This window comes from Lactuca saligna, chromosome 8, assembly GCF_052625555.1.
Source record: "Lactuca saligna cultivar CGN05327 chromosome 8, ASM5262555v1, whole genome shotgun sequence".
Classification (NCBI taxonomy): domain Eukaryota; kingdom Viridiplantae; phylum Streptophyta; class Magnoliopsida; order Asterales; family Asteraceae; genus Lactuca; species Lactuca saligna.
Genome location: NC_136424.1, coordinates 8,581,705 through 8,606,667, shown reverse-complemented (window position 1 = coordinate 8,606,667; position 24,963 = coordinate 8,581,705). Strand labels below are relative to the sequence as shown.

At 35.1% G+C, this 24,963-nt stretch overlaps 1 protein-coding gene across 4 annotated transcripts; it reads left to right on the top strand.

Moving 5' to 3' along the window:
• The first annotated feature begins 1,095 nt into the window (after positions 1-1,095).
• Positions 1,096-7,753, top strand: LOC145011891 (MADS-box protein AGL42-like). Of its 4 annotated transcripts, none has more exons than XM_078970640.1 (8): positions 1,096-1,249; positions 1,510-1,698; positions 6,566-6,647; positions 6,720-6,781; positions 6,864-6,963; positions 7,048-7,089; positions 7,185-7,242; positions 7,316-7,753. In XM_078970640.1, exons 1-7 carry the CDS (start codon positions 1,155-1,157, stop codon positions 7,221-7,223), a joined length of 609 nt encoding a protein of 202 aa, XP_078826766.1. In that variant the 5' UTR covers positions 1,096-1,154; the 3' UTR covers positions 7,224-7,242; positions 7,316-7,753. The 4 variants fall into 4 exon arrangements, with proteins under 4 accessions (XP_078826766.1, XP_078826764.1, XP_078826763.1 ...); XM_078970638.1 differs by having other exon boundaries at positions 6,723-6,781; positions 7,180-7,242; positions 7,316-7,747; XM_078970637.1 differs by having other exon boundaries at positions 7,180-7,242; positions 7,316-7,747.
• Positions 7,754-24,963: the final 17,210 nt, after the last annotated feature.

Below are 24,963 nucleotides of genomic sequence, written 5' to 3'. Positions count from 1 at the left end.
TACACAAGTATCGTGCTCTCTTACGAGATATTTTGGTTATAATACATGACTTTTGTAGGTATTATGGTAGGTACAATGAAGACTATGTCTCACAAAATTGTATTAACAGATTTACATATAGTGTAATGAAAACCCTTTTGCAAGTGGAAATATTACATTTCCATAGTGATTACATAGTATAAAATAATTATAACTTTAAATAATTATTTTTTAGCCCCAAAAATGGTAAAATAGTGTTAATAACCCATAAACTACAACTATTGTAGTTTATGATATATGTTTTTATTGTGTCCATATATATATATATATATATATATATATATATATATATATATATATATATATATATATATATATATATATATATATATATATATATATATATATATATATATAAAAGTTAGTATGTTTAGATGTTTTAAAAATTATATCATATAATTTTTACATCTAACACAGAGTATTAAAACATTTAGTATGATAAATCCAACTATTCTACTTGTAAAGTTTTTACCTTTTTAACGTCACTAACCGGTAGAAATTAGATTTAGTTGTAATGTTTGTAAAATTTGTTTTTACCTTTTTTTGTCCATGTTTTTAGAAAAATTATATAAAAATCATCGTAAGTCGAAATTTGGATCCGTAAACTCTCAGAGCTTAGAAAATGAGTCTACTTTGTCCATAGTTTTTACCCTGACCTTAAGTGGTTACTAACTAGAGTGAAAATGTTCATTTTCGTAGACTAATCCGAAAAAGGGTCGTTGTTGCTATGCGTTAATTACATGTCGCCGCTGTTGCTAAGTGTCGTCGCTAAAGGTGTCGCTGATATTGCTAACATTTCTTGTAGTGTGTATATATACAAGTACGTTAATATTTCTTTCCTAAGTTTGCCAAAACGAGATAAATAATGCTTTCTTTTCTCGATAACTTTTTTAATAAATAAATATCATGTGTCATTCATATATACAAAATTATGGACTATTTATTATTATATTATAAGGCACACCGTCCAAATGCATGGTTCATTCACTTTTCAAGCTAAAACAATGTATTGATTTTGACTTTTCTTTTGATTGTATATAGATAGGGGATACAAGAGTACAAGACTAGACTATGAAAAGCAACTTAACTGGTTTTTGTGGTCTAGAACTAAAGAGATGTATGGCAACCTAATAATTCTGTATGCCCATGTTTTTCCATCGATAAATATCTCTATTCAGCTATCTTCTTCCCCTTCATCATCATGGAAGATGTATGTTATGTGTAAATTTCTTTAGGTTTTTCTTGCTTTTAATCTTCCTATTTTTTATGGAAATCTGTTGGATCTTAAAATTTTAAGGAGGTGTTGATCCTTTTGAATTTGATTATTTGGAGTCGAACAATCTGTTATTTAATTTTGAATTGTTCTTGAGCCATTTCTTTCTTACTTGACCTTGGTAAGGTTTTGAAAATTAAAATTATTCTGCTTTATGTTTTTGAGTTCGCAAGATTGATGATCTTATTCCCACACAGAGAAACAATGGTGAGAGGAAAGGTTCAGATGAAGAGAATAGAGAATGCAACAAGCAGGCAAGTGACTTTTTCCAAGAGGAGGCATGGACTTCTAAAAAAGGCCTGTGAGCTTTCGGTTCTTTGTGATGCTGAAGTTGCTTTGATTATCTTTTCTCAGAAAGGGGAACTCTATGAATTTTCTAGCTCGAAGTAAGTTCAATTCCTTTCACCCTATCTTCAACTTATAACATACTAACAAAATATTTGAATGTGACATTATATAAAAATTAAACATGTAATATTTTAAGTTTTTTTTTTTTTTTTTCTAGAATAGCCATATATATGAGGGATGGGAGTTAATGTGCAAGTTGCTTTACTGGTATTCAACTTCTTTATGATAAGAACATGTTTTTTCCAAGAAAACCCCATCCTACAAATAAATTTTACTTCTGAGTAAATTGATGCATGCAAGCTGTGATTCGATGTGTACGTACTTCATGTGAGTCTGACTAAAAAAAGACTCCACAGCAGTACCACGGCTGCTTCTACTTTAATGACCTTTTCATCAACCCTACTTAGTTGATGAATCATTTACGCCTTTACGTACCTATCTACATCCTACACTACTCCAGTACTATTGTATATATATATGTTGGTCTGCTGGACCATGGTTTTGATCTTGTAAATAAACATGATTAAGCAACTACGTACTTTCTATCATAAAACTCCCTTATAAAAAGCAAGCAATCTACATAAAAACATTGTAGTTGGAAAACATGTGAAACCCTTAATTTGGAATCTGTAATGTTTTTTTGCAACAAACCCACAATATTTCCAAGAATATAATTACGTCCCAACTGCAGTAATTAATTATCTTCAGAGAAGGATAATATTAACATATATAACTAAAATTAGATTGTCAAGGCATTGGGTTTAGTTTGGAGTGTATTATGGCATATCATTAGGCTGGTGGGAGTGCTTGTCAAGGAAACGACAAAGCTGAGGTGGAGGGTTTTTGCCACGACAAACACCGCGTTGTGGATGTGGCAAGTGGTTTCTTCATAAGACACTTTCAAGGTGTCAATCATCTCCTTAACAGAATTACAATTTTCCACCATATAATAAACTTCATATGCTAGAGCATTGCAGATGCCTGTTATTGCTCTAACGTCGAGATTGCCTTTCTTTTTATGTTCTTCAGTCCATTGTGCCATTGGAGCATGAACGGCTCTTGGGGGTTCATCGCCTTCGACCATAGTTTGTATGGGCACATACGTAAGGATTTCCATCATGTTGTAATCCATTGTTTCAAGCACCATCATAATTTTACTCAATCATATGGTGAAATTGTTTTCGTCGAAAGGGGGAAACTTGTTCAATGAATATGATGGGAGCTTAAAGATGAAGAATTAGTTAAACATGAGGATGCTATTGATTGAAATAAGAACATATCAATACTGATCTGGATTGTTACAGTACTTCAGTACTCTTGTATATATACCACGAAGTCTTCCATCAAATAAGCAAACAGTATATGTCAATCCCAATCACTAAGATATCTGGATTGATCTTGGCGAACACGTCTTTAGTCAGCTACAAACTTCAATACTGATCTAGCTGATGACACCAAGTTGACTAATCACTAGGTTGACCCAACAATTTTCTACTTGAGTTTCTTAGACACTCCTTTGAGCATGTGGTAATTCTTCCTTATTTTATACTTTGATATACAAATTCTATACTATCCCTCATTCTTCAAGATATATGAGAAAAACCTTCATTTGGATACTTAATTTCCATAATTTTCGTTAGTTAATTAAGGAGAAAGAGGATTAGAGATGCTTAATATTTCATTGAGCTCGGCTATATTACTAATTTCTTGAAGATAAGTATTAAAAAGAAAAGTTTGTTGAAAATGAGATTAAATGGAGAATAATATTCTCTTGGTTTTATTCTTCAGTTTATTCGAACTTTGGTAATGACAAAGTAATTCACTCTAACTTTGGTAATGCCAAAGTGTACACATATATGTATTTATTATATACATTATTTGTTTATCAATTTTAGACTCTTCATTTTGCTTGGCCTTTTATTTTTTATATTCTTGAAGGTTAGATTATTTATCTTCTAGAGACATCAAAATTTAATTAGTAGGTTACTTAAACATTTACCTAATGAAAAAAAGAGTAAAACTTGTAAACGGTTATTCCCCAGAATCTAGATCTCGTGATAGGACGTATACTTGTGTTTTCTGTAGTCGTGAGTATTACTAACACCTAATCTCCTACGAGAGGAGACTAGGTTAAACTATTTTAAGAGATTAATAGCAATTGACTTCAAACATAATTTTATTTCATAAACAACTACCATTTAAATAGGGATAAACAAAAGACTCTGATACGGAAACAAAGATCATCCAAATCGACTCAAATACTAAATCCAAATCGACTCAAATACTAAATGATCCAAATTATCAAATTTAAAAACTCAAAAACAAGATAATCTCCTAAAATAAGATACTTTCCAGAAATTAAAAATACTTATTATTCATATGATTCATAGCATTACTTCCCTCCTCCGCATTGAGCTTGTCCTCAAACTCAATAGTCATCGATTAGCATCGTTTTACTCATTATCCATCATGATGCAAAAGAGCTTGGCACATTTATGCCAAGTCGAGAATATTTCATCATAGTTGAAGCACAAGCCTTTTTCCCGCCTCTCTGCCATTTTTGCAGTCGTTAGTTTTTTCCGGTTGGATTTAGTATTTTAGTTTTGTAGTTTCCAGTTCCTCCTTTTCCTACTGACTCTTATTTTCGGTTTGCAGTCGAAGTTTGGTTTCATGTAGGCCCGACACCTATTGGTTGTCCTGCTTCTGTCACCCTTAGCTCAATTTGTCTGACTAGATTCATGGCATAGTATAAAGTTATGGGTCTTGCAAATTCAACCTCATATCTTATCACATTTATTAGCCCCGCACAAAAGTGTCAAATGCTTTACTCCGGTGTGACCCCCGTCGTCCTATCCAACAACAATTCGAAGCTTTCACAATAGTCTTCTACTTTCCTAACTTGGCGAAGTTGAGTTAATTCCCCTAAGGGGTTTAAGCTCATAGGCAGGCCGAAATGGATTTTACATTCTTTCGAAAACTCGACCAGATTCAAATGATTTTTCATCCTTCTCACGTTTCGGTACCACCCACTTACCCGACCCTATAGGGTGAAATTTGCTTGGTAAGACCCAAGCCTCCAACGGTGTATGTTGTTCTTCGAAGAAGTCCTCACACATCTGTAACCATTCGAGTGGGTCACCCTTGCCCTCATACACTGGAAACTCCATCTTGGAAAATCTAGGCACCCGATTGTAGACACCCGATCGCCACGGTAACCTCCTTCATCAAATCCATCCCAACTTTTATGCACTGATTCTTGTTCAATACGTCGATTGAGTCCCAATCCTTCAGCTTTTTAGAAATCCTAACGGTGTTTGAATGATTGCGATTCTGCATTGTGCCAAGAATCAGACCCCTTCCCTACTCCTCGTCGTGTTCCTAGGCGGTTTGATCCAAACAACCCCCTGCCTCGACCTAACACCATGGAGGAACTCGTCATCTTGCCTCCTGGTGCGTTGCCAGTGACGATGCCCTTGCCCCTTCCTCAGCCTAGCTCGCTTCTATCTTCAAATTGTTGGTCAATCTCTTCTTCTTCCTTGCTTGCTTCAGACCCTTGTTTGTTGACCTTGTTTTGGGATTGTGATAAAGTTTATTCAAGTGTTGCATGCTTGGCTTGCAAGGCTTCGGCTACCCCCTTTAGTTCAAGGGTACTCTGATTTTTTTGGACCATCAATGCTTCTAGCTTCTTCATCAATTATTCCTATTGAGTAGACATCACGAGCGGCTCTGATACCAAATTTATTACGCCCTGAGATTTAGATCTCGTGACAGGATCTGTATTTGTGCTTCCTACAGCCGTGAGTAATACTAACACCTAATATCCTATGAGAGGAGACTAGGTTAATCTATTCTAAGAGATTAAAAGAAATTGACTTCAAGCATAATTTTATTTCATAAACAATTATCCTTTAGATAAGGATAAACAAAAGACTCTAATAAGGAAAAAAATATCACCCAAATCGACTAGAATACTAAATGATCCTAATTACCAAATTTAAAAACTAAAACAAGATAATTTCCTAAAATAGATACTTTCCAGAAATTAAAAATGCTTATTATCCGTATGATTCATAACATGAAACTTAGTCGATTAGAAAAGAAAAAAACTCCCCTAAACAAAACTTTCTATTTTTTTAAATGATTTGAACCTTCCTTTGATGCATATATGTTTTTCAAATAAGAAACATTTTGTTTTTACTGCTTAAAACTAATTTTCTATATTTTTTAGGAATCAATAATCGACCAGGTATCCAATAATTCAGTGGATCTAGGTATGACTTTAATTATTCAAAACCATGTTGGTGATTATTGACTTAGGTCAAATTAATTTTTGAAATTTGTTAAAAGTGTTTAAATATTGATTGATTCGTTTCAAAACTAACTCCACACCTTTTCCAGGTGTAGCTACAATAGTGAGTCTAATCTTTAGCTCTTTAGTTGAAGTCCTCTCGAAAGCCTAACAATTTTGTGAAAGGATTAAGATTTTTGTCCCCTCAAGTGACTATTGTACCATAAGCTTATATTTTAGATCGTGATCAATATCTTATCAGTTGAAGTCCTATCGAAAGCCTAACAATTTTGTGAAAGGATTAAGATTTTTGTCCCCTCAAGTGACTGTTGTACCATAAGCTTATATTTTAGATCGTTATCAATATCTTATAAGTTCTTCTTCCATTTTCCAATAACCTACTCCATTTCATCTACTTTAATTTTAAGCTTCAAATCAAATTAGGAACAACTTAAAGAGTGGGAGGGTTTGGCGTCTCTTTCCTCCGATAGACATTAAACAAATTTTAAAACTACTATCTTATTACCAATTCTTAGAGAGAACGACAAACTACACAAAACTCTTATGGAAATTGATATGTTATAATAACTACATATCGTTTTGTTGTTTGGTTTCAGCATAAAGAAGACAATACAGAAGTACCATGACCATGCTAAAGCAAATGAAAGTTGTAATATCGAAAATGAACCCCATATTCAGGTTAATATTCTAGAACATATAAATTAGTTTGAATTACAGGTTGTCACCAAAAATCATTTCCATATTTTGTAGCAGTTGAAGCACGATACCATCGCCATTCAAAATAAAATAGACCAGATTGAAGTCTCACAGCGGTGCGTGTTTCATAGTTACACTTCCTTTTCCATTAATTATATCTTTTTGCCAGTTTTAGTGCTACGTTTTGTGATGTTTTAGGAAGCTTTTAGGACAAAGCTTAGGATCATGTTCGGTAGACGAATTGATGAAGTTGGATAGTAAAGTGGAACATAGTTTGACAATAATAAGAGAAAGAAAGGTATGCAAAAGGTTACCTATAAATGGATTTATTCATCATCGTTGTCATTTTTGTCTTGTTAACCAACTTCTTAACTTGATCCAGAATCAGTTATTCAAGGATCAACTCGAAAAATTAAAAGAAAAGGTTTGTATTTTCCTATCTTCGTAAAACTAAATATCTCAGATGCATAAATACATGATACATCTCTCATTTTTACACATTTCTCATGTCTAGGAAAGGTTACTATTGGAAGAAAATGCAAGATTATGTCAACATAACATAAGTTTGTGTGAAAAGGTATAATCTTACATCTACATCCATTTTTTTATTATATTTTTTAGCAATGTAACCTACTAACATTGATTACCAGACATATACTTTTACAAGAAGGCAAAGTATCCACAATTCCAAGGTAGAGACAAAGTTGTTCATTGGTCCACGCCTCCCTCAAAATTCTCAAGAGTGATATTATTTAAGTCAACTTGATTTTGATGAATAATCTCTAGTGGTAGCGAACCTAGCTACTTATGGTGGTTCTTTTATAAACAAGTTCACCAACTTCAATCATATGAGTTCCTGCACATGCTAGTCTTTGTTGTAATACTTCCGCACAAATCTAAAATAGCACTTGACTAGGGATGATTTTAGGATAAGATATTCTAGGTTTATAATCACTTTCATCATACAACACAATATATAAAAATCGATTATAATTATTAAATTAATATATAACTAGATGATGTGCAGTATAATAACTTAACAATCAACCTTTGTGCTAACAATAAATAATGCTTTAAATCCAATGATCCATGTACATATTCCCAGTAGGCCTACAATATGTATTACATTACTTGTATTGTTTATGTAACTTCGCTATCATGAAAAGTTTTGGAAGCTTTAAGGTATTCTTTCTTTAATGAAATACTTTTTGTTGCTTCAAATGGTTCTAGCTTAAAAAACCCCATCGAGTGAAAGTAGAAATCAATTTGTGATTAGAAACCATAATTTTAACTTCAAAGCTAACATGAATTAAAGACATGCAAGAAACCCAATTATCTAATTGAGAACAAAACCCAGTTGTTTGGAAAACCATTTTTTTATAAATTAACGAAATTAGACACAACTGACTGAACACAATAAGTTGTTTAATTACCTTTACAAATTGAATATAGACTGCATGTTTGAAGCTAGATTGGAAAACCTATTTTTAAACAAGATGTTAGAATTTTTTTTTTTTTTTTGATTTTTTTGTCTTCAAATGTTTATTTTGCCATTTATAACTAGTTTTATGTGTGTGATGTGCACAATTATACCTATCAACTTTTAAATTTATAATCTAACCTAACTTAACTAACTATGCAGTTATAGGCAACGTACCTAGTGGGATTGTAGAATAGTAAAGTAAGTTGGATGTCGATCACAGGAAAATATATTTTATTAAAAAAATAATTATTAAAAGATATACTATGAAAAACAACTAATGTGGGGGTTTTATCAGATTTTACAAGATTAGAAAATCTTAAATTAAAATATCTAATTTATGACTATAAATATTATTTAAAACCAAGATTATTTGGACCCTGAATGATAGAATCTATTAGATACTTTCCTTAGCTTCGAATCCCTCATGTTTCCTATGGTTGATTTCAAGATAATGGTTTAATTCTGTTAGTTACGAAATAAAATTACTAGTCATCATGTTAAGACTAACTAGCATTAGTTAATCCAATAACTATAACCCCACTGATCATGCAAGTTAAGCACACTAAATTGATTATAAATATAATTTGGACCCTGAATGATAGAATCTATAGACTACTATTCTATGGTCAATTTTAGTAATCAAGAAAATAGTATGATCAAATATTGCTCTCTAACATAGTCAAGCAACTAAATTATCACCTAAACTAGGATATGACTAGTTTCTAACTCAAGCAATTTAATGATCATAAATAACTAGATAAATCAAGTTCATGCAATGAACTGCAGCTTAACTACACAGTCTTAAGGCAAGACAATAAAGATAGAAACTTTAACAATCTAGGTTTAGATTTATCATACAATATTTAAAGCAAAACTAACTTCATAAATGAATCAAATAAGAAATCAACACATATTATTTAGGAGTTCATCTAATATAAAAGAAAGCAAGGTTTATTAGCCCATAATCACAGCTAGAAAACACATAAAAAAAAGGAAGACTAGGCTAAACTTGATCAAAATAGGCAAACCGATTGATTATAAGAAAATCCTTGCTCCAATATCCTTATCTTTTGAACTCTAGTCGAATTTTGTCCCCAAGGGTTCTTGGAAGGGTTTTTCTTTGTTAATTATCACAGCCCTAAGGCCTCCCACTTCTAAAAACGAACTAATGTCTGGAATATATATACTTGCCAATTTTTTATTAACACGGTGTAGGGATAAGTGCCATGACGAGGGCATCTTTTAAATCCCGTATGCAGCAAGTAACTGGAAGCTTCTATACCAAGAAAGGTGGACATGCCGTGTCCTTTATATTTCCACAATGTGGAAACTGGAATTCACATTTTGGCACAAACACAAAATTTGTCCGAAATTCTTTCTTGTTTTTAGAACATTTTGAATCTCGTCAATCGGAGTTATGTTTCATGTAATATGTCCAAAATACTGGCGAGAGGTCAACCACGCACTAAATCTAACACTAATTACAATATTGTTGAATAGTATAACACTAAATATAATTCCATGCTATTCATCTACTCTACATATAGTGTAAAAGTTTCATTAGTACAATTTATTTCCTAAACTTTGAACTTACACATTTTTAGTTTATTTCTTATATAATTATAGTTTACTGGAAAAGTAACATCTCGAAAATCAAGATAAAAGTTTAATTTTTAAAATCCAAACAAAAGCCATAATTGTTTCCAAAACATTGTTCCTAAAGGTAATAATCACATATCAGAGTGTCCCAGAATCAAATATCATAAATCTGGAGGATGTGTATGATCATGCCTTTGCTTTCTCCCGATCATCTGATGTTCCTAAAATATGAAAATTAAACTGTAAGCTAAATCTTAGTGAGTTCCCTCAAAATACCACACAAAAGAACATATACAAAATATATAATGGGTCTACAACCACCTGGTTGGAGTACCATTAGCCCATAAAATTTGGGTTGGATTTCCCTGGCCCACAACCTTTTGGTTGGATTGCCTAATAGATACTGGGTCAACAACCTCCTGGTTGGATTACCCCTAGCCCACAACCTCTCGGTTGGATTGCCCAGGTTTGTTGACTGACAACAAAAAGTAGTATAGTCTCAACCCCACCACACTATGTCGACAAATATAACAGCTAAAACACATAACATAAACTAGATAATCATATGGATCTTAACAGATCACTATAACATAACAATATTCCAAACCAAAGTACACAATCTACTAGGTTGGCATGTTGGATTACTTGTCTAAGCTCATTACTATAATTTGTATATACTTGAATTGATGGTAGCGCAATCCTTTTCGATTTACCTCAAACCTAGTAATTGAATAGGATAACTTTTAGAGAGAGAGAGAGAGAGAGAGAGAGAGAGAGAAAGACTGATTTATTAATTTATTGTATGCTTAATAAATTAATTATAAATGAAAATATTTATTATATGATTAATAAATTAACTATAAATGAAAATAAATGATTTTTTAATATATTATGAGAATAATATATTAATTAGAAATATTGTTATTTAATTAAGAATTAATTAGAAATAAACTGGAATTAATTTTGGGATTAACTGGATTAATTAAATATGACATCCCCAAATTGACGGTTGTTTTAAAATTTTTATTTATGCTTATTTAAAAATAAGAATATCCATTTTAAAGAAACATGATGTGGAATTTGTTCCTAGAAAACATGATAAATATATTATTAAAGCATTTCCGAAGAAATGTATTTTGTTTATATTAAAACTTTGGAATGTCATTGTCAAGAAAGAAACAAAAGCATAAATAAACCTTACATTCATTTACATTAATGATTTACATCTCCTTTAATCTCAGTGTAATTTGTCTTCGTATTGATACATGTAATACTAATAAACTGAGTATGTCAGATTGGGAAACCTAGTGAGTACATAGGGATTTCAATCCTACATATATATATATATATATATATATATATATATATATATATATATATATGTGTGTGTGTGTGTGTGTGTGTGTATTTTAGAACTCACAACATATACAATTTCACCTCATATAAGAATTTTTTTCCCAACCCCGTCGATCCTCACAATTACACAGTCTATACTTTCGGATCTAAAATTAACCTCTTTACCTAATCCATACTCCTGGATCGGGTATGTCTAATCCATGCTCCCGGATCAATAACTATGCCATTCCATACTCTCGGACTAGGGACAATTGCCTATGTCTAGTCCATGCTATCGGATCAATAACTATGCCCATTCCATTTTCTCGGACTAGGGACAATTGACTATGTCTAATCCATGCTCTCAGATTAATAACTATGTCCATTCCATACTCTTAGACTAGGGCAAATTGACTATGTCTAGTCCATGCTCCCGGATTAATGACAAATAACTATGTCCTCTCTATACTCTCGTACTAAGGAGAAATGACTAAGTCTAATCCATGCTCTCGGGTCAATAACTAGCTTTAAAATTCTACCCTCCATGTATATCTCACTCGTACTCATAAGGATATACTACCCAATATTCCTCTTGTAACGACCCAATTTTCATAGCCAAAAATTTCATTTTCAAATCAACACTTTGGAAAACATTTTGGAATAAACATCATCATTTCATAAACATATTCCGTGTCCGAAACCAAAACATAAAAACTGATGGGTTTTGGTCATAAGACATCCTATGTGCTCATACAAACCCTAATGCTTGGATCTAGGTTTCTCTATTGTACATGCTTTGAATCCAAGACTATAAACCCTAATTCTAGCATACAAGTAATCATATTAATATGTAATTAGGTTTAAGATCATACCTTGATTGTTATGTAGCAATAACAATCCCAAATCTCCTTGTAATGACTTTGGAAGGCTTAGAGTCACAAGTGTCACTCCTCTAATGGTTCACAAACACCATAAGCAAGAGGATGAAGAGGAGAGAGGTTTGAGGCTGCCAAAAACGTGTAGAAACCCTAGCCAGATCATTAGCCACGTTTTTGAGCCTTAAGGGGTCTTTATATAGTTGGGCTATTAGGGTTATCTAACAAGGAAACCCTAATTTGGATGCTTAAGCCCTAAGCAACCCATAGACTCCTTTAATTAAGCCCATGGACGATTTCCTTATGGGTTTCCCATTAGAATTCGTTCATCCCTTAATGTAAGGCAATCCATGGCCCAAATTGCAAATATCTTATAATTACAATTCCAGTCCCTTAAGTTTAATTAATCTCTTTTAGTCACAAAACTAATTACCAATTAATTATTGACTAATATTAATTAAACAATATGATTTCTCCTTTAATATATTATTCCCATAATATATTAATAAATCATATTTAATCCTTACTCTCCATAATTATCCTATCAAGTTGCTTTGGTAAAGGCAACCCAAAAGGACCATGCACCATCGGGTCAAGTACATACCAAAATAGTTATGGACTTAGACACTAATCCAACAGTCTCCCACTTGGATAAGTCTAACAACTATTCTGCGTATGACTTCAAATCCTGATCTGCAATCGTAGCTTTCCAAAGCCGCTGTCAACTCTGATCCTATCAGATACGCGTGTCCTTAGATAAGGGATCATATATTCCTCCATTCTAGATATCGTATGAGATATGATTTCAAATCATTCTCTTTGTACTATATCTCGATTTCCGATTTATGATGACAGACTAATTGAACAAATCAAATTAGCCCTAGCCCGGCCGAGCATTTACGTATGTCATCACTAAACCATCGAGGGGCCCAAAGATATCGCTTTTATCCTACCTTGGATAAAAGGAACGGATAAGCTTTGATACAATGCTTGCTTGCACTCACTAACCAAATCACACACAACAATATGTTTTATAACACCAAGTTACTAGTGCGTTTACATATTATCAATGTGCAACCGATTAGCAAGATACAACTCACACATCTCGGTTTCAAGAATATAAGATGTTATCATCTCACTAATCACTCGAGATAGTGATCCAAGTGAGCGTGGGTTTAATCCAATGCTCAAATCATATTCATAAGCACTCATGAACGTTGCAGCAAACATTTGCTTATGTCTAATACTTTTCTAGACAATCCACACACCAATTCATGACAGTCTTCATTCATATCTACTTCCGACATATGAACAACTGTGGCCCGTTTGAATAATTCGATTATTCTTAATAAACTCAATTATTCTGGAAGTCAAAACATGCAAGGTGAAACACAAGAATAATACTAATCCCATATGGCCTCAAACCTTTGAGTATAAACAAAACACGTTTTATTTATCACCATATCGATTACTCGTTATTTGTCGTTTCGGGTAATCAACTTCTTACTTGAATTCCAACACTTGTCACATGCTCCTAGCATGCACACAATGTTTACCTATGGTTCTTACTTTTGTGAAATAGACAAATTGAACACGTTTCCAATCCTTCTCATTTTACAACTCCAAATCCATTTTCTTAAGTGTAAGAATATCAAATTCTCGCTACTTATAGAATATGCTAGATTCTAACACTTTATGCAACGATCCTTTCGTAATGTCACTGCACCAAGGTCACAAAGACTATTGCCAATGATATTACAAAATCCTCTATCGGAGATTGTTACAAGACAAGTCCTTAGATACGATGTCTCTCACTCAAAGTACATTCCTTTGAACATCCTTTTGCATAAAGGTTTCTAATCTAGACATAGATTTTCAATATTTACTTCCCAATATGGACACGCTTCCATATTTTCCATATGACAACTAATTTCTTAATAGAATCTTATCTATTCGTAATGATCTCGATATTGTCCATCCAATATGGAAACATTTCCATAATTTCCAATACTATACTTCCAACTACTCACAAGCGACCAATCCTCGTCGAACTTTGGATTGTCCTTTGATAGTTGTTTAATTATTTTAGTCAAAACCGATTCTAGTCCTTTTTCCCTCTAAATGTGCTAGACATTTGGAAAATTTTAGAATGGTCAAAGATTAAAGCATTTGCAATCGATCCTATACCCGAAGCGTATGGGACACGACGCATAATGTTTTATTTGCTATGTTCTCAAAATTCGAATTGTGAAGAGGAATGCCGTAATCATAATCGAAATTTTAAGAACACATTATGTACCCTTGACTAAATTTATTAACATTCCACAACCTAATCCTTTAGATTTGAAATGAAGCATAATATTCTCTCCCTTAATTATAGCAAAACAACTATACAACCCTTACAACTTTGCAAAGTATGACTCTTGTTTTCTATAATTAATATTGCCAACTATGCAATACGTGCCTTAATAATCATACAATCATAACATTTATGCTCCCACTATCATGATGATTATTATGAAACATAACACTTATGCTCCCACTAGCTTCGACATGTATTAATAAACATCTTAACTTTCAGAAAAACAATACTTATTGAATTTCTTAAGTTCATATTTCTAATACTTAGTGCTTTGATAATCTTTTATCAAGACTTCTTGAACTTATACACCTTTGCCTTCGATAGTTCATATGTGTGTCTAAACAATTAAGACTAATTGCCAAACTTCACAATTCAAATTATGGAAAGGGATGCCGTAACCATGATCGAATTCGAGAATGCAATTTTACAATCACTATCTTTTAAATCTTTCTTAGTGAAAGCATTTTCTCACAATCATTTTCATGAAGGAGGAAATCTTCTGACACTTAGATTTAAACGGTGTATGTGTTCCTATCCATGTGAATTTGTTAAAACCAAAGTTTACGACAAATTCAAACTCATATGGATCGAACTTTCTTAATCTTGATTTCTTGCCTTATGGTAGCACAGCTGCCCACCACGTCTTCCAAGTAGTTAAGCAGGTCACCTTTTCCTATCAATGTACTTTCCATTGATCAAGGTCCTTGCCTTTTATGCATTCAAATGAGAACTCATAGGACTCACATGCATAATTAACTCGATTGGATTGGCACAGAAACAAAATAATGTCTTCACGATAGGTTGTAAACCTCAACTCGTGTGCTAGTGATAATCGACAAGGTTTATTTGATTTGTTCTTGAAACTTTTCAAGACTATTAAGACTCCCACTGACTCCCTGACATATAAGATTCTCTTATCAAAACATTTCTTGACAAACAAATATTCAAGAGTTAGTGTAGCTTTTATCAAAACAAAACACTTCATAATTTTGGTCTTAGTTGGTCTTTGTCTTATCCAATACATCACAACTTTCCACAATTGATGAATGTTATAAACCTTATTAACACTATTCACTCAATGTCACAATCTTAACTTTAAGACTGGTTATTAGAATGAAGTATGATAGACTTCTTGATTTAACCATTTCTTCAATCCTTGATTCCTCTTCTTAAACATACAATTGTACTAAGACTCACTTAGAGGATCAATTGAGATATGGTTCTTAATCATTAAGACCTATCATAAAGCATAAAAGCTACTCTCCCTTCTTCTTAGAATGGAGAAACTTTTATCTTTCTGCCTACTTGACTCTTCTTATTCGTTCTGCTATTGATTTAAACATTTCCAATCAATTCAGAATTACACTTAATCTTATAAGCATAATCATATTTACTAAACCTTTAATAAATCATGACGAATATCTTTGTTACTCTTATGGTGAACTTGATCAACACACAACTTTGTGTACTCGATCTCCTAGTCCTTCACTTGATACTTTGTCAATGAATTAGTCTAATTTCCAAATACGTAATTTCTCATTCATCGTGCATCCACGTTGCATGATTCCAAGTTTCTGTCCAATTGAAACTTGGGCGATGAGAAACTCTCCCTATTTGGTAAATTCTTGACATTTCCATAAATAACATAACTAAGAATCATATCCATTCGTTGTAGAAATATGCAAACATCAATTTTCATAACAATTTCATTGCAAGGAAGTAAACAAATAAATAAGTCAAACAAAATTTGTTTTATTTATAAAAGCAGCGGAAAAACATTTGTCCTTACAATGCAAAATCTATTGAAAACTATCTAAAAGGAAAATTTTCTAACAACTCTATCATAACTATCTAAGCTCAAAATCCAATCTTCAAGTCCATGCGATCAAGATCCATCTCTTGTGATTAGATTCATCTTGCTCTCTCATCAAGCTTCCTTTCTTTTCACCAATCCTTCAAAACATTCAAATGCAATCTTATCACATCATGTATTAAGAATCAATGAATAGGAACTTAATGGAGTTAGATAGTGGATTCTTACCTAAATCGTAGTCATACTTTTGACTCTCCCATCTCTTAGATCTCTTAGGTAAATAGGGCAACTTCGTCTCCAATGCCCCTTCTTTTGGCAATAAAAGCAAATTGACTCTTTTGGAACAATACATGGAACTACCTCAGACATCGCCTTTCTCTTATGATCAAACTTTTCGATCATTGCATGTCTTTCATTTCCATTGTCTATATCCATAGAGGTCTTGAAGGCAGATTCACCAATCAACTTTGCTTTTCTATTGCGCCAAACCATTGCTGATTCAGCAGCAACAAGCATATAGGTGGGATCTATAAGGGTCACGTCGTAACTCATCATATAGTACTCTCTTACGAACTTACTATATGAGTTGGGAAGTGACTGAAGAACCCAATCAACAGCCACTTCCTCACAGACAACGGATCCCAACATTCTTAACCTATCAATGTGTGACTTCATCCCTAGTACGTGTGCACACACAGACTTTCCCTTTTTACGTTTACTTGCCAAAAGGGCTTGAGTGATATTGAAACTTTCAATTTTACAATCTTGTGGGTTAGGGAGAATAATTGGAGGAGGAGGAGGAAGTGAAGCATGATTTCTTGTTCCTCGATCGAATCGTGGAATATCATCTTCATGTGGAATACTTGTTCCACGGGATTTGAGAAGACCATAGTTGTCGAACTTTGACATCGGGAGAAAAACGAATTCAAGTTAGTTGATTGATTGAGTCCTTGGTAAATCACCCAAATGAAATTCCAAGGCTAGGACCCAACACAATATCCTACAACTCGGGAGAGGGATGCCGTAACCCAAATTGCAAAACATTTGAAGGTAAGTGAATGACGATTCACTAATTTCCACCATGAAAAACGAAAAAAAAAATTTAAGTTTTAAATCTATGAAAACTCCTAGATCCTTTGAGATTCATTGAACATTTCAATGGCATGTTTAAATCTCGATATGCCCCTCTTGTTTGTGACTGGGATGCCGAGGATCACAAAGCAGGTGTGAATAACCATGCAAACTACATGGTGCCCTCACATGTTACAATCACCTATTCGATGTGCCGGTAAACCACACACGCTCCACCGAACTATGACAAACATTGAGTCACCCTTTTCTACCTTTACTCAGAACCATTTAGTGTGCCGGTAAACCACACACGCTCCACTAACGTCTTCGCAAGGGCACAAAGTGTAATTTCATGGAATTGCATCAATTCACTTTTGCCTAAGTAACTAGGATTGGGAATTTGAAAAACATTTAGTTACTTTGTATTTCATTATACTTATAATGGAAGGTTTCGTCCTATCCTACCCGTTCGGCTAACGACCCTCCACTAGTCAAGAGTGCGGTGGGTAAGAGTGGATACCCATTCAATCGCCATTTTATAGGCAATTTCCTTAAACACCCCTTATAGACCAGCTTCGTGAATGAGGCCTACTAACGGTAATACTGACTTTTACTCAAACATATATATAATGTTATACTTTTAATGTTATATATAGTATAGGGTGTATTTTATACTTTTAAAATACTATATGGTTAACTTTAACAATTACACTTTTAATTCAATTAAATGGTTAACCTAAACCTTTATGGATTTATTAAATCTCTTTTAATTATACTCCTTAATTAATTAATAAAACCATAAGGGTGTGATTTGAACTTTTCAAAACATTACTAGGGTTTTAGAATTTAACATTTCTAATTAAACTTTTAATCAACTTTTAAATTCCAAAACTTGAGAGCAAATTTTGAAACCTTTTTCAAAACATTAGGGTTTTAACTATTTAAATTTCTAAACTCCAATACTTTTGGTTTCAAATTTAAACTATAAAACCTAAAGGGGAAAATATGAAACTTTTCATAACAACAAGGATCAAATAACAAATAATCTAAAGTAACATTTAGTTACATAATTATCCACATTTGATTTGTTTAATGATTTCTTGCAAAACAATTTATCAATTTACTCAAAATAATTAATCAATTATCTTATAAGGAAACAATTATCTTATTAATTGATAATTATCTTTAATTAGATCAAGAATATAGTCATATATATCATAAGACATCCTATGTGCTCATACGAACCCTAATGCTTGGATCTAGGTTTCTCTATTGTACATGCAAATTATCCAAGACTATAAACCCTAATTCTAGCATGCAAGTAATCATATTAACATGTAATTAGGTTTAAGATCATACCTTGATTGTTATGTAGCAATAACAATCCCAAATCTCCTTGTAATGACTTTGGAAGGCTTAGAGTCACAAGTGTCACTCCTCTAATGGTTCACAAACACCATAAGCAAGAGAATGAAGAGGAGAGAGGTTGGAGGCTGCCAAAAACGTGTGTAAACCCTTACAAGAACATTAGCCATGTTTTTGAGCCTTAAGGGGTCTTTATATAGTTGGGCTATTAGGGTTATCTAACAAGGAAACCCTAATTTGGATGCTTAAGCCCTAAGCAACCCATAGACTCCTTTTATCAAGCCCATGGACGATTTCCTTATGGGTTTCCTATTAGAATTCGTCCATCCCTTAATACAAGGCAATCCATGGCCCAAATTGCAATTATCCTATAATTACAATTCCAGTCCCTTAAGTTTAATTAATCTCTTTTAGTCACAAAATTAATTACCAATTAATTATTGACTAATATTAATTAAACAATATGATTTCTTCTTTAATATATTATTCTCATAATATATTAATAAATCATATTTAATCCTTACTCTCCATAATTCATCCTATCAAGTTGCTTTGGTGAAGGCAACCCAAAAGGACCATGCACCATCGGGTCAAGTACATACCAAAATAGTTATGGACTTAGACACTAATCCAACAGTCTCCCACTTGGATAAGTCTAACAACTATTCTGCGTATGACCTCAGATCCCGATCTGCAATCGTAGCTTTCCAAAGCCGCTGTCAACTCTGATCCTATCAGATACGCATATCCTTAGATAAGGGATCATATATTCCTCCATTCTAGATATCGTATGAGATATGATTTCAAATCATTCTCTTTGTACTATATCTCGATTTCCAATTTATGACGACATACTAATTGAACAAATCAAATTAGCCCTAGCCCGGCCGAGCATTTACGTATGTCATCACTAAATTATCGAGGGGCCCAAAGATATCGCTTTTATTCTTTGAATAAAAGGAACAGATAAACTTTGATACAATTCTTGCTTGCACTCACTAACCAAATAACACACAACAATATGTTTTATAACACCAAGTTACTAGTGCGTTTACATATTTTCAATGTGCAACCGATTAGCAAGATACAACTCACACATCTCGGTTTCAAGAATATAAGATGTTATCGTCTCACTAATCACTCGAGATAGTGATCCAAGTGAGCGTGGGTTTAATCCAATGCTCAAATCATATTCATAAGCACTCATGAATGTTGCAGCAAACATTTTCTTATGTCTAATACTCTTTTAGACAATCCACACACCAATTCACGACAGTCTTCATTCATATCTACTTCCAACATATGAACGACTGTGGCCCGTTTGAATAATTCGATTATTCTTAATAAACTCAATTATTCTGGAAGTCAAAACATGCAAGGTGAAACACAAGAATAATACTAATCCCATATGGCCTCAAACCTTTGAGTATAAACAAAACACGTTTTATTTATCACCATATCAATTACTCATTATTTGTCGTTTCGAGTAATCAACTTCTTACTTGAATTCCAACACTTGTCCCATGCTCCTAGCATGCACACAATGTTTACCTATGGTTCTTACTTTTGTGAAATAGACAAATTGAACACGTTTCCAATCCTTCTCATTTTACAACTCCAAATCCATTTTCTTAAGTGTAAGAATATCAAATTCTCGCTACTTATAGAATATGCTAGATTCTAACACTTTATGCAACGATCCTTTCGTAATGTCACTGCACCAAGGTCACAAAGACTATTGCCAATGATATTACAAAGTCCTCTATCGGAGATTGTTACAAGACAATTCCTTAGATACGATGTCTCTCACTCAAAGTACATTCCTTTGAAATGCTTTTGCATAAAGGTTTATAATCTAGACATAGATTTTCAATATTTACTTCCCAATATGGACACGCTTCCATATTTTCCATATGACAACTAATTTCTTAATAGAATCTTATCTATTCGTAATGATGTCGATATTGTCCATCCAATATGGAAACATTTCCATAATTTCCAATACTATACTTCCAACTACTCACAAGCAACCAATCCTCGTCGAACTTTGGATTGTCCTTTGATAGTTGTTTTAATTATTTTAGTCAAAACAAATTCTAATCCCTTTTCCCTCTAAATGCACTAGACATTTGGAAAATCTTAGAATGGTGAAACATTAAATCATTTGCAATCGATCCTATACTCGAAGCATATGGGACACGACGAATAATGTTTTATTTGCTATGTTCTCAAAATTCGAATTGTGAAGAGGAATGCCGTAATCATAATTGAAACTTTAAGAACACACTATGTACCCTTGACTAAGTTTATTAACATTTCTCAACCTAATCCTTTAGATTTGAAATGAAGCATAATATTCTCTCCCTTAATTATAGCAAAACAACCTTTCAACATATTTCGTGTCCGAAACCAAAACATAAAAACAACCATAATGTCAGAGTACAAATCACAGAATATCTCGTAGTGCGGATGATGAGATAAAAATCTCTTAGATCGATTAGATCTTTGAAACAGATATATAAAGAATGTAAAGCAATACTCAAGAATGGATTTGAATGTGTTGAATGATTAGAACTTTCAATTCTCAGCAGAGCTCGATGAAGAACTTCCACTGTAGAGGATTCTAGGGTTACAAAAGATATCTTCTACAATTACACCGTAAAAACCCTTATCTATCAGTTACGTAAAAGATGCATGCAAATATCTATAAATACACCAACCCTAGAAAATAAGATACGGATGTACAGGCTCATACCGCATAAAAGATGGGCTAGGAAGCGAGCCCAAGACACAACACCAAGAACCCAACAATCTCCCCCTTTGCATCAATTGGGGCGAGACTTCACTCCAGCTTGCTTGCCCCCGCAGCACTTGCTTTCTTGACTATCTTGAACAGGCAGGGGATGATAGCAAGAAGTGTTTGACGGAAGTGAATGTACCAGTTTATCATATCATTGAAGTACTTTTTATCTCTATCCGTGTTCTGCTTGCAACGATTGATTATACCCAGAACATGCTCCAGACAAGTAGTGGTGTAGAGATGTTTATCAGCCAAAGCAAACAGGCATTTCTAACCTTCTGCTCTAGTGAACATGACTGAGTTCTGTTTCGGGTCAATCTTTCCCATCTTCATTCGGTTAATATCGCTAGCAGAACCGACTGGAGTGATGATGGGCTTCTTCCTCAGGATATTAGCAACCTCTTGATCAAGCTTAGCCACCTCCAAAATATAGCAAACTAACATTCTCTTGAAATCGTCTATGATCGGACCATATTCAGCTTCATTGACAAGAAGAATGTTGTGCAGAACGATCCAATCGTGAGGGTTGAGGTTGGGAAGATCAGCCAGAGAGATGGAATGCTCAGATTTTTCAGATCCCCTCAAGACCTTGAATTTGACATTGACAAAGTTACCTTCACGAGCAGGCTTGAGTACCCGAACGTTGGTTATCTTCTGTGCGCTCCAAGTTTGGTACTGAGGTTGAGCAGTCCTCAGGTAATAGTCTATAAGCTCCGTATCCACCTTCGGGTGAGGGTGGGGAACTTTAGCTATATGAGCGAACGCATGGAAGATGAAGGCCTTTCGGGTCAGGGGCATGTCGAACTGGGAATCGACTGAGTTGACACGGTCTAGGGAGACGACCGGTTCTAGCCACAGAGTGAAAGGGGACTCAATGGCTTCTTTGATGAGCACTTCGAGGGTCCAAGGAGGAAACAAAGCTTTCCTGCTTTCAAGGAGATCATGAGCCTCCTTCATCTTCCTCTCCTTGGCCTCGGCTTCCCTGACTATTCGAGCATTTTCATCCAGCTCTCTCTCTGGTCTGCTTCCTGACCAAGCTGACAATCAGCTCTTGATCATCACTTTCATCACTGTCGTCGACAATTTGTTTGGCTTTGGCTTGAGCACTCAAACCTGATGAAGGACCAGATGTTGGTTTGGGTGCTTTCGGAGGGACAAGTGATGAAAGTGGAATAGATTGAGGTATGGAACTTGGAGGGGGTTTCTGTTGAGATGTGGACTTCTTCTTTTCTCCCCCTTGTTTCGGATGGTCCTCCTGCTCAGGAATGCCTTCAATACGGCTAAGTAGGGCAAGAGCAGGAGCGAGCTTCTCTGCAAGACTTCGCCTCACCGAATAGTTGAGAATCGGATCATGGGCTTCAATGATATTAGACAAAGCTCTGTGGACATCTGAAACACAACTCTTGACCACAGTTTTCTCGGACCGAAGACAATCGATCTCCTTCTCGGCTTGGGAGAGCTGATGAGTTGCCAAGGTAAGCTCGGAAGACTTTCGGGCAATCTCTTCCTTTGTGGTAGATTCGGCGGCAAGAGTGGCTTGGAATGAGAGAAGACGATCCGCAACCGAAGACTGAAATGATTGGTTGTCTTCTTTGAGTTTCTGGCGGAAGCTGGCAAATTGATCTTTTTCCGTTTCGAAGGAATGGACCAGCTTCTCCACAACGGTGCAGGTCTTCTTAGTGTTTGTCTCTGATGCCGCCTGTAAAGACTCCAGCCAGATCTGGCCGTCTTGAAATAGTTTTTCGACTTTTTCGGTCGCTACAGCACTAGCCTGTGTGGATTTATCAATGGCAACAGCAGCTGTGCTGATAGAGGCTTCATGTGCTTTGGTGAGTGACTCCACCATACTTTGAATAGCAGCCTCTGAAAAGTGAGATGTTGAGGAGGAGGAAGAAGCCACAAGATTGTCAATCTTCTCGTGGAGTTCCTTGATGTGCTTTTTGGTGACCGGAGCATCATCATCATCATCACTCTGAAGTTCATAGGGGCTGTAGTAGATGGAGTCAAAAATGGTATCCTCCCCTCCCAAAAAGGCTTCGGTTTCAGCAGATGGAGTGGGAGATAAGGGTGCAGTGGGTGGTTCAGTAGTGATAGTGGGTTCGGGTGTAGATGCAGGTTCGGGTTGTGAAGTAGAACCCCCCGTATCAGATACGTTGGTTAGAACCTCACGGGTGGTAGTGGTGGTGGCTTCTGTAAAAAGCGGTGGGAGAACGGTGGTTGTTGTGGTTTGAAGAGAAGTAGTTATGGGGGAATGGAAATAGGGTCAGATATGGAGGGAATGGAAATGGAGGAGGTTATGATGGGAATGGAAGAGGTGGGTATAGGAGAAGGTGAAGGAGGTTTTGATGAAATATGTACCTCATGATCAGGTGAGTGAGGCGGGGTTTCGCCTCTAGCTGACTCATCTGAGTCAGAGTGGTTCTCTTCCGAGTCGCTGGAGGAAGAAGAGAGAATAAGTTTTCTCTTGGGTTGGACTCTCTTCTTCTTCGCTGGTGGGGAAAGATCTGGTTTTGAGGGTTTTCGCTTCTTAGGAGAAGGACCCTTTGCCCCCTTTGCTGCTTTCTTTATCTTCCCTTGCTCGGGTTTCTTTCCTCTCGCAGCAGGTTTATCTGCATCATTAATGGACTGAACCATTTCAGCAGAAAGGTCCCTTGGGCCCGAAGGACGAAAGTCCTTGTAGGCTTTCATGATGATGCTCTCCTTGGACACCCCAGCGGACATAGAGTCCGGAATGGATCCGACGAAAGAAAATTTTGTCGGATCGGTGACAATAATTTTGGTGGTGTGGAAGATGCTGATGTTGGAAAGAAGGGAACCTGCAACAGTAGGAACATGAAGTTTATCCATGGCCCACTTGGTGATGAGCGTCCAGAACCTGGCGTAGGATACCTCAGTATGGCGAGAGGAGGAGGCTAGGCTCTGAATGAGTTGCTGCCATAGAACCGAGCCGTAGTCGAGGTTAAGGCCGTGATATAGACCATAGAGAATGGTCATAAACAGTTTGCTGGCCCCATCAGAACCAGAACTACGCTCAGAGAGCCATTTGAATAGAATGGTGAAGAAACCATTCCATGGAGGAAGGAGACACGATTTCTTGAATCTTGTGACCGTTGTAAGAATCTCCGTGTAACCCATATTGTAGAACATCAAAAATAATTGCCCGAAGGTAATGGTGTCGGGATTAACCCTAGATTCATCGGCTTCAAAGCCTAGGAGCCAACAGAATCTTTGCTTAGAGATGGAGGTCTTGTGTGAAAGAAGATCAAAGTAGATGCGATCCACTGATCTGTCATAATGGGCGGTGGAGAAGACCTAGGAAAGGCATTCCATTGGAACAAGCTCGACTTTGGAAAGAGCGAGCACCAACGGAGAGTATTTGAGGCACTCCACCATGGGATACATGTAATTCTCGTAAGCCTTAGGGTTGAGATTAATCACCAGACTTTGTTGAGCACATATTGGAAGCATATTTGTGCGGGAGGAGGTTTCCTGAACTGATGAAGAATCCGCCATGGTTGAAGGTAGAAGATGATGAACAGTAGATGAGAAATCGTCCGATTTTGCTCGTTTGAGTTTTGAATGTGGTAAATTGGGA

What these genes read in the sequence shown, in the direction of transcription:
- LOC145011891 (XM_078970637.1), top strand. Translation starts at nt 1,155, where the DNA reads ATGTATGGCAACCTAATAATTCTGTATGCCCATGTTTTTCCATCGATA. An exon ending in CAATAATAAGAGAAAGAAAG is followed by an intron (nt 6,964 to 7,047) that starts GTATGCAAAAGG and finishes AACTTGATCCAG; the next exon opens with AATCAGTTATTCAAGGATCA. An exon ending in TCGAAAAATTAAAAGAAAAG is followed by an intron (nt 7,090 to 7,179) that starts GTTTGTATTTTC and finishes TCTCATGTCTAG; the next exon opens with GAAAGGTTACTATTGGAAGA.